General features: G+C 33.6%; 1 protein-coding gene across 1 annotated transcript in view; it reads right to left on the bottom strand.

The window, feature by feature from the left end:
- Nucleotides 1-1,543: 1,543 nt before the first annotated feature.
- Nucleotides 1,544-12,112, bottom strand: part of Gtf2a1 (general transcription factor IIA, 1, 19/37kDa) — a 36,603-nt gene continuing 26,034 nt past the window's right edge. The window contains exons 8-9 of the mRNA XM_013013406.1: nt 8,724-8,813; nt 1,544-5,700 (exon numbers count right to left, since the gene is read on the bottom strand). Coding sequence (XP_012868860.1) covers nt 5,593-5,700; nt 8,724-8,813 — 198 coding nt within the window. The 3' untranslated portion in view covers nt 1,544-5,592. The remainder of the gene's footprint in view (nt 5,701-8,723; nt 8,814-12,112) is intronic.

The raw sequence follows: 12,112 nt of genomic DNA, 5'->3' as shown, positions 1-12,112 counted from the left end.
CACTGCTATCACATCACTAGAAGAGAGGACCTAACACTTAGAAGAGAGGACCTCTAACTGACCCTACAGTTTTGTTTCAGGATCTAAGATTCAAAGTCCGGCATAAGCATTGACTGACTACATCTGAAAATTTGTTACATTTCTGGATGTAAAGGCAGGTGACTCCTACTACTCTACTTCCATATAGTGGAGTAGACTGCCCTCTGTTCTGTTTTACATCAAGCAAAATAGGTAAGATACACTAGAGCAAGAAGAAAAAAAATCACTCATGCATCTTGTCCAAAGTAAACAGCCATAAAAAGCTTTTCTCTTTTTCTCTTGAAACTCAGATGGACTTCTTGGTTTTTGGAGCCCTATCTATTTAACACTGCTACCCTAACTACGGCAGCCTTAGTGTGAAATGTTCCAACTTTACATAAATCAGTAGGTTTTTTTTAAAATGAAAAGAAAAAAAAATTATCAGAATCAGTGTGGTACCTCTAACTTCACTCAAGAATATATTTTGTAGACATGATCAACTGCTATGTGGGGAAATAACTTCTAAATTTTATAACAGCGTTAGCATTTGACATGTTTTGGACATGCATTATTATATATTTTTCAACTAAAAAAGTATAAAATCTTTTGTCTCCCTCTGCTATTCCTACTCACTTCTCTTCCCTGACACAGCCAGTTGTAAGCAAGATCCACTGTTTCACCAACTCACTCTCCCCGATCTGTCAACCAAATTCTTCACTGCCCTTCTTTACTCAGGTCACATTCTCTTTGGCTTTAAAAACAAAAAAATAAAAACAAGTTAGTTTCACTGGTCACCTTCAATTACGTAAATATGTTTTTCATTTAATCCTCAAATCTTGTCATTTCAGAGAGAAACTACAGTCAAAAAGATTAAGATCGTAATGTAGAAGCTTGAATTAAACTGAAAAATACAAGATTTGATGACAATAAATAAAATCTTTGATTAATAGATAAAACTTGCATGTTTTCTGGTCTATAACAAGATTAAAAATTACAAAAACTCTTAATGATTTACTTAACTATAAAATTAAAATACCTATTTAATACTTTCTAACACAAAATATATTTAATATAATACAAATATCAATAATTCAATTCTCCTAATAACCAAATATTTTAAAACTCTGAACTAAGAGGAAAAGACAGCTAAACAAAGAAATAATTTAAAATGTTCTTGAGTAATTTTATCCTCAGAAACTTATACTTTGGAATAAAAATATTCGCCTAAAACAACATGCTAATTCTTTCCATTTTAATTTACCTTAGTTGGTGTCAATTCAGCCCAACCTAAATTTCTATGGGGCTAGAAGATGTTTCAAAAGCTATTTAAAAAAATCTTCAACGTCCTAGTAATTTAGACTGACATCCCAACCTACCTGTTAGAGGTAGAGTTTAATGATACCTATATTTTTGTTAAACTTATCCTCATTTACAAAGTAAACCATTTTCCTTTCTGAATTGTATAATTTTATTCAGATGTCTATATAACAATGTCATAGACTCGTAAGCAAAGCAAGCAGCATTACTTTTTTTAAATAACATCTTTAATTAAAGTTTTTGCAAAGGTAAAATATTAAACTTAAAATAGGTCTTAGTACATCAAAATACTAAGTTTTCTTCTAATTGTATTCCAAGATGGTCTTTAAAACATAATGTCCCATATATCACAGAAGAGCAACCTTGATCTGCAATTGTACAGAATGAATTTTACAAACATAATAAATATATTTACGCCCTTACACATAACAGAGTATATATGTACAACAGCAGTTGACAATAATAGCTCAGAACAGCAAAAAGGATTAGCTTCCTCCCCACAGGGTGTAGCCCTGATGCATACTGGACTGATTTAAGAAAACTTGCCTGAAAAAGTAGTTTACTAACTTAATGTAGTTCTTCCTTTAAAGGAAAACATTTTTGTTCTTCAAAATAAACAGATACTCAGTTTGATGTGTTCTTCCTTTTAACCACATAAAATGACAAAAAGTCTAAGGCAGGCTTCAAAAGGGAAGACTATAAACTTCAGAATAATTTCCATAGCATAATAGATTAAATGCAAAACTAACATAAACCCATAAGGAAATGTATTTACAAAGTAACTATTTTTAACCAACAAATTAAAAACGTGCTAGAGTTGATTCAGACAGGTAGGTAGGAGACAGATATATGAAATGAAAATGTACAAAGACAGATCAGTAAAATATTACATTGCACAAAAGCTCAAAAAAGCTCAAGATGAAATTATTCGAAAATATAGGAATTTTCTCAGAAGAAAATGTTGTTATAAAGGGAACTTCAAAGAAAAAATTAGATTCTCCTACACAAAGCAATTACCCTCTGATAATAATGGTGACATTATTGCTATAATAATAATTTAAAAAATTACTTACAGGGAGACAACTCCTTTCATTCCTCCATAAAAGCCAGAAGAAAAAAAAATCCTTGATTTTCAATATAGAAAAGAAAGTCTTTATATAAAAAGCCATTATATTTTTGTTATTTTCTAATACTAGAATGTATTATGCTTTTCAAAAACACATTTTAACCACTGTACACATTGCTCAAATCTTGATGCAATAGCAGAACATTAGTGGCTTTCACTTTTAAAAAGGCAGCAGTATAAATGTGACTTATGATGACATTTAATTAACAGAAAGAAATGTGAGCATTCCAAAAAAATATAAAAGCCCAACAAAAAGATCCCTCATTGTGACATTTTAGTCTAGAAACTAATTGCACATTACAGTGGTGTTAGTACATGTGGCAGCTCTACAGAAATTACACGCGCTCTCAGCCGTTCAAGTGGTCTGATTGACAAAAGACCACCAAGGAAGTTCGTATACTGAAAGGCACACATTTCCACATTAGTCATTTGGTGTTGTTTTCCTTACCACTTTATTTAATGTTAATTTTTATGTAAAAGGTGTCATCACCATTTGTGCAAATCTCAACAGATCATCATCTGAAACCAAGTTTGAATTATTTCTTTCTTTTGGCTAAATGTGCTACTTTCATCTTAAATTTTTCAAAGTGGGACTCCCTTCGCCTATTCAAAGGAATGACATCTTAATGGAACCTAATGAAATGATGTAAATATTAAGAGCATTGAAATGTAAAGCAACTGACATTTATACAACAAAAGCAACTATCATAAAAATAAAACTTCTTGATTAAAAAGGAATACAAGCTACTTTAAAAAATTTTTAAAGAAAAAAAAAGGAATACAATGCAATCGTATATAAGAGCACAATTTGGTATGCAGTGTTGTTTGAACCAGCTTTTAGTTTTCATAGGTAAAAGAAAAACATTTGCCAAGTATGCTACACTTAATATGCAATACACAGGTGCAAATACAAATGGTTAGTTCCTGTTTCAAAATAAGCCTCATGAGTCATTCTGCAAGCAGTGGTTGTTCATGTTTGCAAATAAGAGCTTTTAAAAACAGGCCAGCATATAATATGCTACTATGAATATATGGATGCTTATCTACAAAGAAGGACCAAGCCATGTGCTGACTATAATACAGTAATCCAAGTTTCAGTAGCTAAGAACTACTAAATAACTGGAGTTTCATTTAAGCAACATTGCAACACTGCTAAACTTTCATAGGTAGTTTAGATCATTGCCTTCTTCATTGAGTAAATAGAAACCTTTTAGTAACTATACTGTTCTTCCTTTAACCACACAAAATGGCTTTTAAGAATTTTTTACGCCCTCCTCCCAGTCTTAACAAACAATAAAACTGTGCTATTTGAGTGGTAACAAACATCACCCAGAAAGCAAAATTAATCATAAAAATTAAAACTATTAGCAGTTATGGTATCTATATAAAACATAACTACAGCATGCTAGATAATACCATTTATACCAAATCTCAGATAAGTTAAAGAGAACAAACTGGTAAGTGAGGCGGAAAGTAAGCCAAAAAGGAAAATAAAAAATTGAGTAGCTTTTTGTTGAAAATATTTGACGACTTCCGTTAAAACAAAGTAAGAAACACTATATAATAGCTCACAGTTTTCTCCTTGGTAATAAAGTGTTTATCTGATTCTTCTAGAAACACATAAAGGCAAACTAAAGGCAAAAATGGAAGACAAATATTTTATATATATATATATATATGAAAAAAATGGGAATTTTGTCAAAATATGTGGAAAGCAGAATTACTAGAAACAAAAAGGTAGAGGTGAGCGTTGCTGCAGGTCTCCCAGGCAGCTGATTCACACTGAACACAGCAATGCCACACTGTTCTTTATAGAGTCTATTGCAGAAATAGAGCTACCCATTCTTAATATACATATTAAATTTCTATTATTTTTAATATACAAGTCAAATTTCTGTTTTTTTTTTTCCAATGTGCAAACTGGAGCCTGTATTATCAGTGGCCAGAGAGTCTGTATTATCAGTGGCCAGGAAGGGCCACCCAATTAAAGAGGTAAATATGTACTTAGTGGCCCACCTCCCTCTACCCACCCCTGTGCCCCCCTCAATTACAAAGTTGCTTTTAAAAACTTTGTTAAATTAAAATAATAGTTTTAAATTCTTTACTAGTAAACACAAGAAACTTCTATAATTACTAAATTTTTTAATAAAAATTCAGATCCTCATCACCTGCCCTTATGCTTTAATGTACAGAATGTCATCTGACTGTTTAAAGACCATATATTTATATGTAAGCACACACTTCCACCCAAGAAAACTCTCCATATATTCATGTCTATTTAATATTTAACTAGATGTTACCATTGGGAAATAAAAATATATTCTTGATGAGTCAATCTGGGGTTTCATTTTGAAGTATGGGGGGAAAAAAAAACAAGTTTTTTAGTAAGGAAATTAAAGTTGCCATTTTAATTCCATTCAACTCAGATAAGACCTAAGTCTTCAAATTACATTTAACAAGTATGAAAACCTAATTAAAATATCCATTTCTGGGTCAAACTGTCTTCAAACTGTGATCACTTATTATTTCCTGTACATCTTAAATAGATGTTTCATAAAGCAAAGAAGAGGTATATATTATTGAGGGTGAATAACAAGTAAAAAATATTTAAGACCTATTCCGTGTTTTAAACTGTTTCCTTATACAAGTGAATTAAAATTCAACACCATAATTTTGCCCTTTTGTAAAAAGCTCACGCGCAATTTATACCAAATATAACCACATACAATAAGCAATTTCAGTTCAATCTATCAAAAGGGAAGTTTCTTCAATTCATTCCAACAAGTAACTTCTGGTTGAGCTCAAGTTGGAGGCAGGTATATAGACAAAGCTTTACATGCTAATTACCAGTGGCAGGTTCTTGTATTTAAAATTGACAATTATGGTTCTCCTACACAAAACCCTTCCCTCCCACCCCAAGTATCCCAGGTGCTACAGTTCCATGGCTTGCCAGTTAGAAGTAGTGTCTATGTCGTCAAGGTCTATCTTTGTTCCAGTAGCTTTGTTTCTACTGCACTTTGCGGACATGCAGAAGTGAAGTTTTGGTTGATATATGTCCAAGTTTCAAACCGTCCACTTTAAATTTTTTTAAGTTTCTTTTGTTTTATTTATAAAAGAAAAGAAACAACTCTTCACCATTCTGCATCTCCAATGGCTTTGGAAAATATATAATCTCTTCCATTAAGATTCATGATGCCATCCTTGAGATGAAATTTCCATTTATTTTTACTCCTGTGTATCTAAACCAAGACAAAATTAAGAAAATGTAAGATACAATCAAACAAATTAAAAAACGACAAAAATCTTACAAGTTTGTCTTAATATTGGATCTGTAGCTCTATGATATAACCATTCACTAAATGGGTTTTTTAAAATAATTTATATATAACTAGTATTCTTGTACAGTACACTATATTTATTCACTAAAGTAGTTAATTTTTATAAGTAATCCAATTATGATCTATTTTGCTAAAACTTTTTATAATGATTGTAAGACTCAACATGGAAGTTTTCATATGACAACGTAGGTTAGGTGTGTACACTGAAGAAATTTTCTGAGATCTGACTTTCAAAGTCCATGGCTTCTCCTACCATTGCCGCTCTCTATGGTAATACTCTTGGCAAATAGCTGTTCAATGTCTGCTCAACTGATCTGAAGTAGGGAGTAGAGAACTGTAAATTAAATTATTCTTTTTTAGGACAGTTCCCTTGTGTATCTTTTGTATTTTACCTCTTACTAACCATGTGAATGTTAAAGGTCTATTTTTATTTGAACAAAAGTGAAAAGTACAATTTGAGCAGCAATTCATTTACTTTCCTTTATGAAGGAGTGTTCCAAATACAGAGGAAGGCCTCTTAAATTTCCCAATGAAAAATATGTCAAAGCAGAATAACCTATAAAGGTGAAGGCTCTATAGTTTATATCATTTTCACCAAGTGTTCCAACAGTCCTTATTTACTTACTGGTCACATCATTAGCATTTAACTAAGATTCTGACTTAACATTTGGAAACCTTTGTATCCTTTCTGTGATCTCCCTAAAACTGACTCTCATTGAAATCCTAAAGATTAAACTTTAAAATTAAACTAAAATTCATGGAGACTCAAAGCACATTCAACTTCATTTAATATAGTATAAAACACACTACTATTTTTTTTGTTGGTTGAAAAATCAACCCTACTACTTAGATTGAAGTATTCAATCTAATTCTTAAAATTAGACCTCTGAACACTTTAAGACTTTATTGTTCAGCATTAGCTTAAAACATTAGTGTATCTAGTAGCAAACTAAACCAATTTTAACCTTTTAATGTATTTTGTGTTCAGTTTATATCCAAGGAACACACAACCATTTCCTTACAATAAAAAAATCCTTAAAAAAGAATTTTATTCAGTATCATTCTCTTGCCTGATGAATTTTACATTTTTATCACAAAATTGTGTTTTGGATAATTTGGTTGCACACAATTTCTGTCTAACTTCATGACAAATATTTGTTGATATCTGCTTTAATATTAACCTCACACTCTTACTGTATGTGTATAAATAAATCACATATTTTTAAGGTTCATAATACTGAGTATTAAGAAAACTCAAAAGGCATAATGCACAAAAGCAGATGCTTTTATAAAACTCTCAATAACTTCATTGACTTAATTTTGTAAACATACCTGGCCTGATTTTACTTTTTAATTAAGAAATTGTATTGTGTTTAGCATTCTACCTATAGATCTGTTTACAATTGGCATAGCTACCTATTATATTCATGTATATAAAAGCAACATAAATTTAAGTTTCATGCTGGACAAATTTTGCATATTCATGACTACAGCTCCAGGGCTCAGAACTGTCTAGTAGTCCTAGGTATTCAAAAACTATTTGCTAAATGAATAAATTGATTTCAAACAAGATCAAATTGCTTGTTAAGTTTTCAGCATTTGGTAAGGACCTCTGCTGAAACTGAATTTAAAATGTAAATTGATGTTACAAATTAGTGTTAAAAAATAAAATGTACTCCAATTATGTACCTTCATTATATGCAATAACTATTTTTAAAAAATAATCTTGGAAAAAAGCACCATTAACAATACAGACAGGAGCTAATGGTTCATGCCTGTAATTAATTATAGCTATTCAGGAGTCTGAGATCTGAAGATCACAGTTCAAAGCCAGCAGGGCAGGAAAATCTGTAGTCTTATCTCTAATTAAACCACTGGAAAGCTGGAAGTGGAGCTATGGCTCAAGTAGAAGAATGTTAGCCTTGAGCAGAAAAGCTCAGGGACAGTGCACAGGTACCACACTTTTAACCCTAGCTACACAGAAAACTGCTAGGATTGAGGTTTGAAGATAGTCCAGGCAGAACAACCTGGAAGATTTATCTCCAATTAGCCAGCAAAAATTGTGGAATGAAAACATAGCTCAAGGGTAGAATGCTAGCTATGAGCAAGAAAGTGGAGCAAGAGTGAGAGGCTCAGAGTTCAAGCCTTCAAGCCTTAGTACCAGCACAAAATAACAATAACACCGCCCCCCCACCCACTCCCAGTAATTCCCATTAAAACTTTAAATGTTCTTAATAGTATCAAAGTACAACAGTTAAATAAATTTTAAGTGATTTTCATAAAACCTAACATTCATTGGATTTCAGTTATTGTCCTAGTTCCTCTTAATAAAAAGGAAAAAAAAGTTAGAGATTCAATTATCTTTTAGATTTGAGTAGTTGAAGGTAATTATTGCTGTTAAAAGACAATCTCTAAATGGAAAAAAGATTACAACCCTCTCCATTTCATTGTTTTTTCAAATTTTATAAAGGTAAGAAATTGTTTTATTCATACTACTGAAAACAGTCCATGAAAACTGTAACAATTTATCATTTATTTCATAAAAAAATGAAGCAGTTGCCTAAATGTTTCAAAGAGATCAAAAGAATGGTTTAAAGATGAGGTTGGGAATATTGCTTAGCAGTAGACTGCTTGCCTAGTATGCATGAAGTCCTGGGTTCAATTCCTCAGCACCACATAAATGGAATAAGCTGAAAATGGTGATGTGGCTCAATTGGTAGAGTACTAGCCTTGAGCAAAAGAAGCTCAAGGACAGTGCCCAAGCCCTGAGTTCAAGCCCCAGGACTGGCAGAAAGAAAGAAAGAAAGAAAGAAAGAAAGAAAGAAAGAAAGAAAGAAAGAAAGAAAGAAAGAAAGAAAGAAAGAAAGAAAGAAAGAAAGAAATTCCAACAAATCATTTCAGTCATCTGAAGATGAAACCCTTACCTTATCATATTGGCATACAACAACATTTTCTGTGTCAAAGAGTTCCTGTCCTTCCTCGTCACTCACGTCATCTTCACTATTGAGGGGCTCCTACAAATAAAGAGAATTTATAACCGTATTTCCTATGTAGTCTATCTAGTACTTAATGATAAAAACACAATGAATATGATGCTCTTCAAGAACAAGTGCCAAATACATATTTATATGCACTATAAACCTATTACTAATCAATTTCTATTCTAGGTTTGCCAATGTTAATTTCATCAAGAAATTAAATACAATTAGAATAGTTAAGGAATATAACTTCAAGTAAAAGTTCAACTTTCTTTTATTCTTTAGCATTAGCACCAGAAAGTAATTTTCCACAGTAACTGCTTAAGAAATAAACCTGAAACAGAAATTTTTATGAGGCAATAGTAACAATAAAAGTGCAAATTGGTGAAACTGGAAGAGGGCAACATAAAAGACTGGCGCTGAGCTTGGGATTCCACATTAAGGACGAGCTCTCTCAATACAAATTAACATTTCCATCATTTTGATGGTTATGGCAGAAGCATAAAATTTAAGACTGAAAAAAATCTCAAGTTAAGAGTCAAAATAAAACCTGACTCAAATAACTCATTTATGATAAAAGACAAAAGCTAAAACTCAGATTCCTAACAAATGTAGAAAAAGACTGGACAAAATACAAGAAAAGAAAATAATAGGCCACTAAAAATAGGCCTATGCTTATTCAAACACATGTATATGCAAACATATACTCTTTTATTCAATTTAGAAAAAATGTAAGGTGAAAAGCCAAGGTAAAATGAAAAAGTAGGGGCTGGGAAGGTGGCTCAGTGGTAGAGCGCTTGCCTTGCATGCATGAGGCCCTGGGTTCGATTCCTCAGCACCACATAAGCAAAAAAGAAAAAAGCCGGAAGTAGTGCTGTGGCTCAAGTGGTAGAGCACTAGCCTTGAGCTGAAGAGCTGAGGGACAGTACCCAGGCCCAGAGTTCAGGCCCCACGACCGGACCCCCCCCAAAAAATTTTTTTAATGAAAAAGTATATTGAGTTAACAGTTTAATTCACTTAAGTAACCATTCTAACCCTTTTAAAGTGTATAATTCAGACGTACTGGCAACACTCACAATGCAACTATCAATAATTAGTCCCAGGAAATTTTACTTTTATTTATTAAGCAATCACTCTATTCCATCCTGTCTCCGGGCAAGAACCAATCTGCTAATTTATGTCTTTACAATGTCTTTACAATTCTAGACATTTCATATAAATGGAGCTATACAAAATATAGTCTTTGTGCCTTTTTCATAAGATGATCAACATTACTTTCTTTTTAACTTACTGTCATCTAACTAGGTATGAAGTGGCATCTAACTATGGTATTGCATTCCTCTAATGACTAATGATGCTCAACATCTTTTTCATTTTCATGTACTTGTGAGCTACTTGCCTATCATCTTTGGAAAAATGTCTATTAATCTTTTGGATTTGTTTATTCATTTAACAGTAGTGCTGGGATTTTAACCCAGGACCTCACATTAACTCTTGACCTATGTCCACATCCATACCACCGGCTACAATGCCAGTTTGTTCACTTTAGTTATGCTTTGAATAGGATCTCATGTTCTTTCCAGGCTGATCTAGACTTCAACCTTTCTTTTATGCCAACGATGTAACTAGAAGTGCCAAGCCATACCATCATGCCCAGCTTTTTTTATTGGTTGAGATGGGGGTCCTACTTTTTCCCTAGGCTGGTCTCAAAGAGCCTATTGACCTCTGCCTACCTATCTCAAGCAGCTAGGATTCCAGGTATGAGCAGTTGTATTTGTCTTTAGCCATTTTGGGGTTGTTTTTTCATTGTTGAGCTGTTCTTTATATATTTTAGACACTGGATTCTTGTCAAAAACTACTTGCTAATATTTTTCCTACGTTGTAGATTACTTTTACTTTTTTAGTGAATTAAAAATGAAGATTAATTTCATCAATGAAAATCCAGATAGTCTTAAAAAAAAAAAACTAATTTATCAGAACAACTTCAAAAAGAAAGAAATACTTGCCCCAGGCCCAAGTGGCTCACACATGCAATCCTACTCAGGAGCCTGAGATCTGAGGACAACAGTTTAAACCAGCCTGGACACAAAAGTCAGTGAGACTCTTTATCTCCAATTAACTACCAAAAAGCTGGAAGTGGAGAGGCAATTCAAGTAGAAGAAAGTTAGCCTTGAGCAAAGAGGCTTAGAGACAGTACCCAGGCTGAGTTTAAGCCACAATACTGGCACACTCAGGTTTGCATGTGTGCGCACAATCACATACATACACAGAAGGAGGGAGGGAGGGCGGGTGGGCTGGTGGGCAGGCAGGCAGGCAGGCAAGGGAGAAGGGAGGGAGAGGGAGGAGGTAGGGAGAGAGGGAGAAAGGAGGGGGAGAGGGAGGAAGGGAGGGAGAGAGGGAGAGCAGGCAGACTTATCAAGAAATTCTAGTTAGGGCAGTATTTTTTTTTTTTTTTGGTCGGTCGTGGGGCTTGAACTCTGGGCCTGGGCGCTGTCCCTCAGCTCTTTCAGCTCAAGGCGAGCGCTCTACCACTTGAGCTACAGCGCCACTTCCGGTTTTCTGGTGGTTTATTGGAGATAGGAGTCTCACGGTCTCTCCTGCCCGGGCTGGCTTTGAACCGCGATCCTCAGATCTCAGCCTCCTGAGTAGCTAGGATTACAGGCGGGAGCCACCAGCGCCCAGCAAGTTAGGGCAGTATTAACCTGAACAAAACAACTTAACAAAGAAACAATACTGGATCAAGTAAAGAGTATCAGTAAGGGTATTAACGTGAAAACCTAACAAGAGAATGAGAAAAGAAAAATCGCAGATTCACACATGAATATAAATATAAAGCTCTGAATGAAGACACACATTTACAAGAATAATAATACACAATGATTAACTTGTGTTACTCCAGCAATGCAAAACTGGTTTGCTTTTCAAAGACCAATTAATGAAATTCACCACAAATTACAGACTATAGGTAAGAAACTATATAATTAATAATTGCTGAAAGTATTTAAGAAAAAATTCAAATTTATTTATAGTTTTAAACCAAAGTAAGTTCTTCACTTATTATAAAAAAGAAAATTCTCATCTGATAAAAGGATACACACAAAATATTAGCAACAAATATTACACTTAAAAGCAAACACCTGATGCTTCATTTCCTTTAATTTTTTTTTTTTGGGGTGCCAGTCCTAGGGCTTGAAACTCAGGGCCTGGCCACTGAATCTAAGCACCTTTCCTCAAGGATGGTGCTCTACCACTGGAGTCACAGCTCCACTCCAGTTTTTCTGGTAGTTAATTGGAGGTAAGTCTCACAGACGTTCCTAACTGAGCTGACATCAAGC

This window comes from Dipodomys ordii, unplaced genomic scaffold, assembly GCF_000151885.1.
Source record: "Dipodomys ordii isolate 6190 unplaced genomic scaffold, Dord_2.0 Scaffold2, whole genome shotgun sequence".
In the NCBI taxonomy this organism is placed as follows: domain Eukaryota; kingdom Metazoa; phylum Chordata; class Mammalia; order Rodentia; family Heteromyidae; genus Dipodomys; species Dipodomys ordii.
The sequence above is the reverse complement of the archived record's forward strand: the minus strand, read 5'-3'. Positions and strand labels throughout refer to the sequence as shown.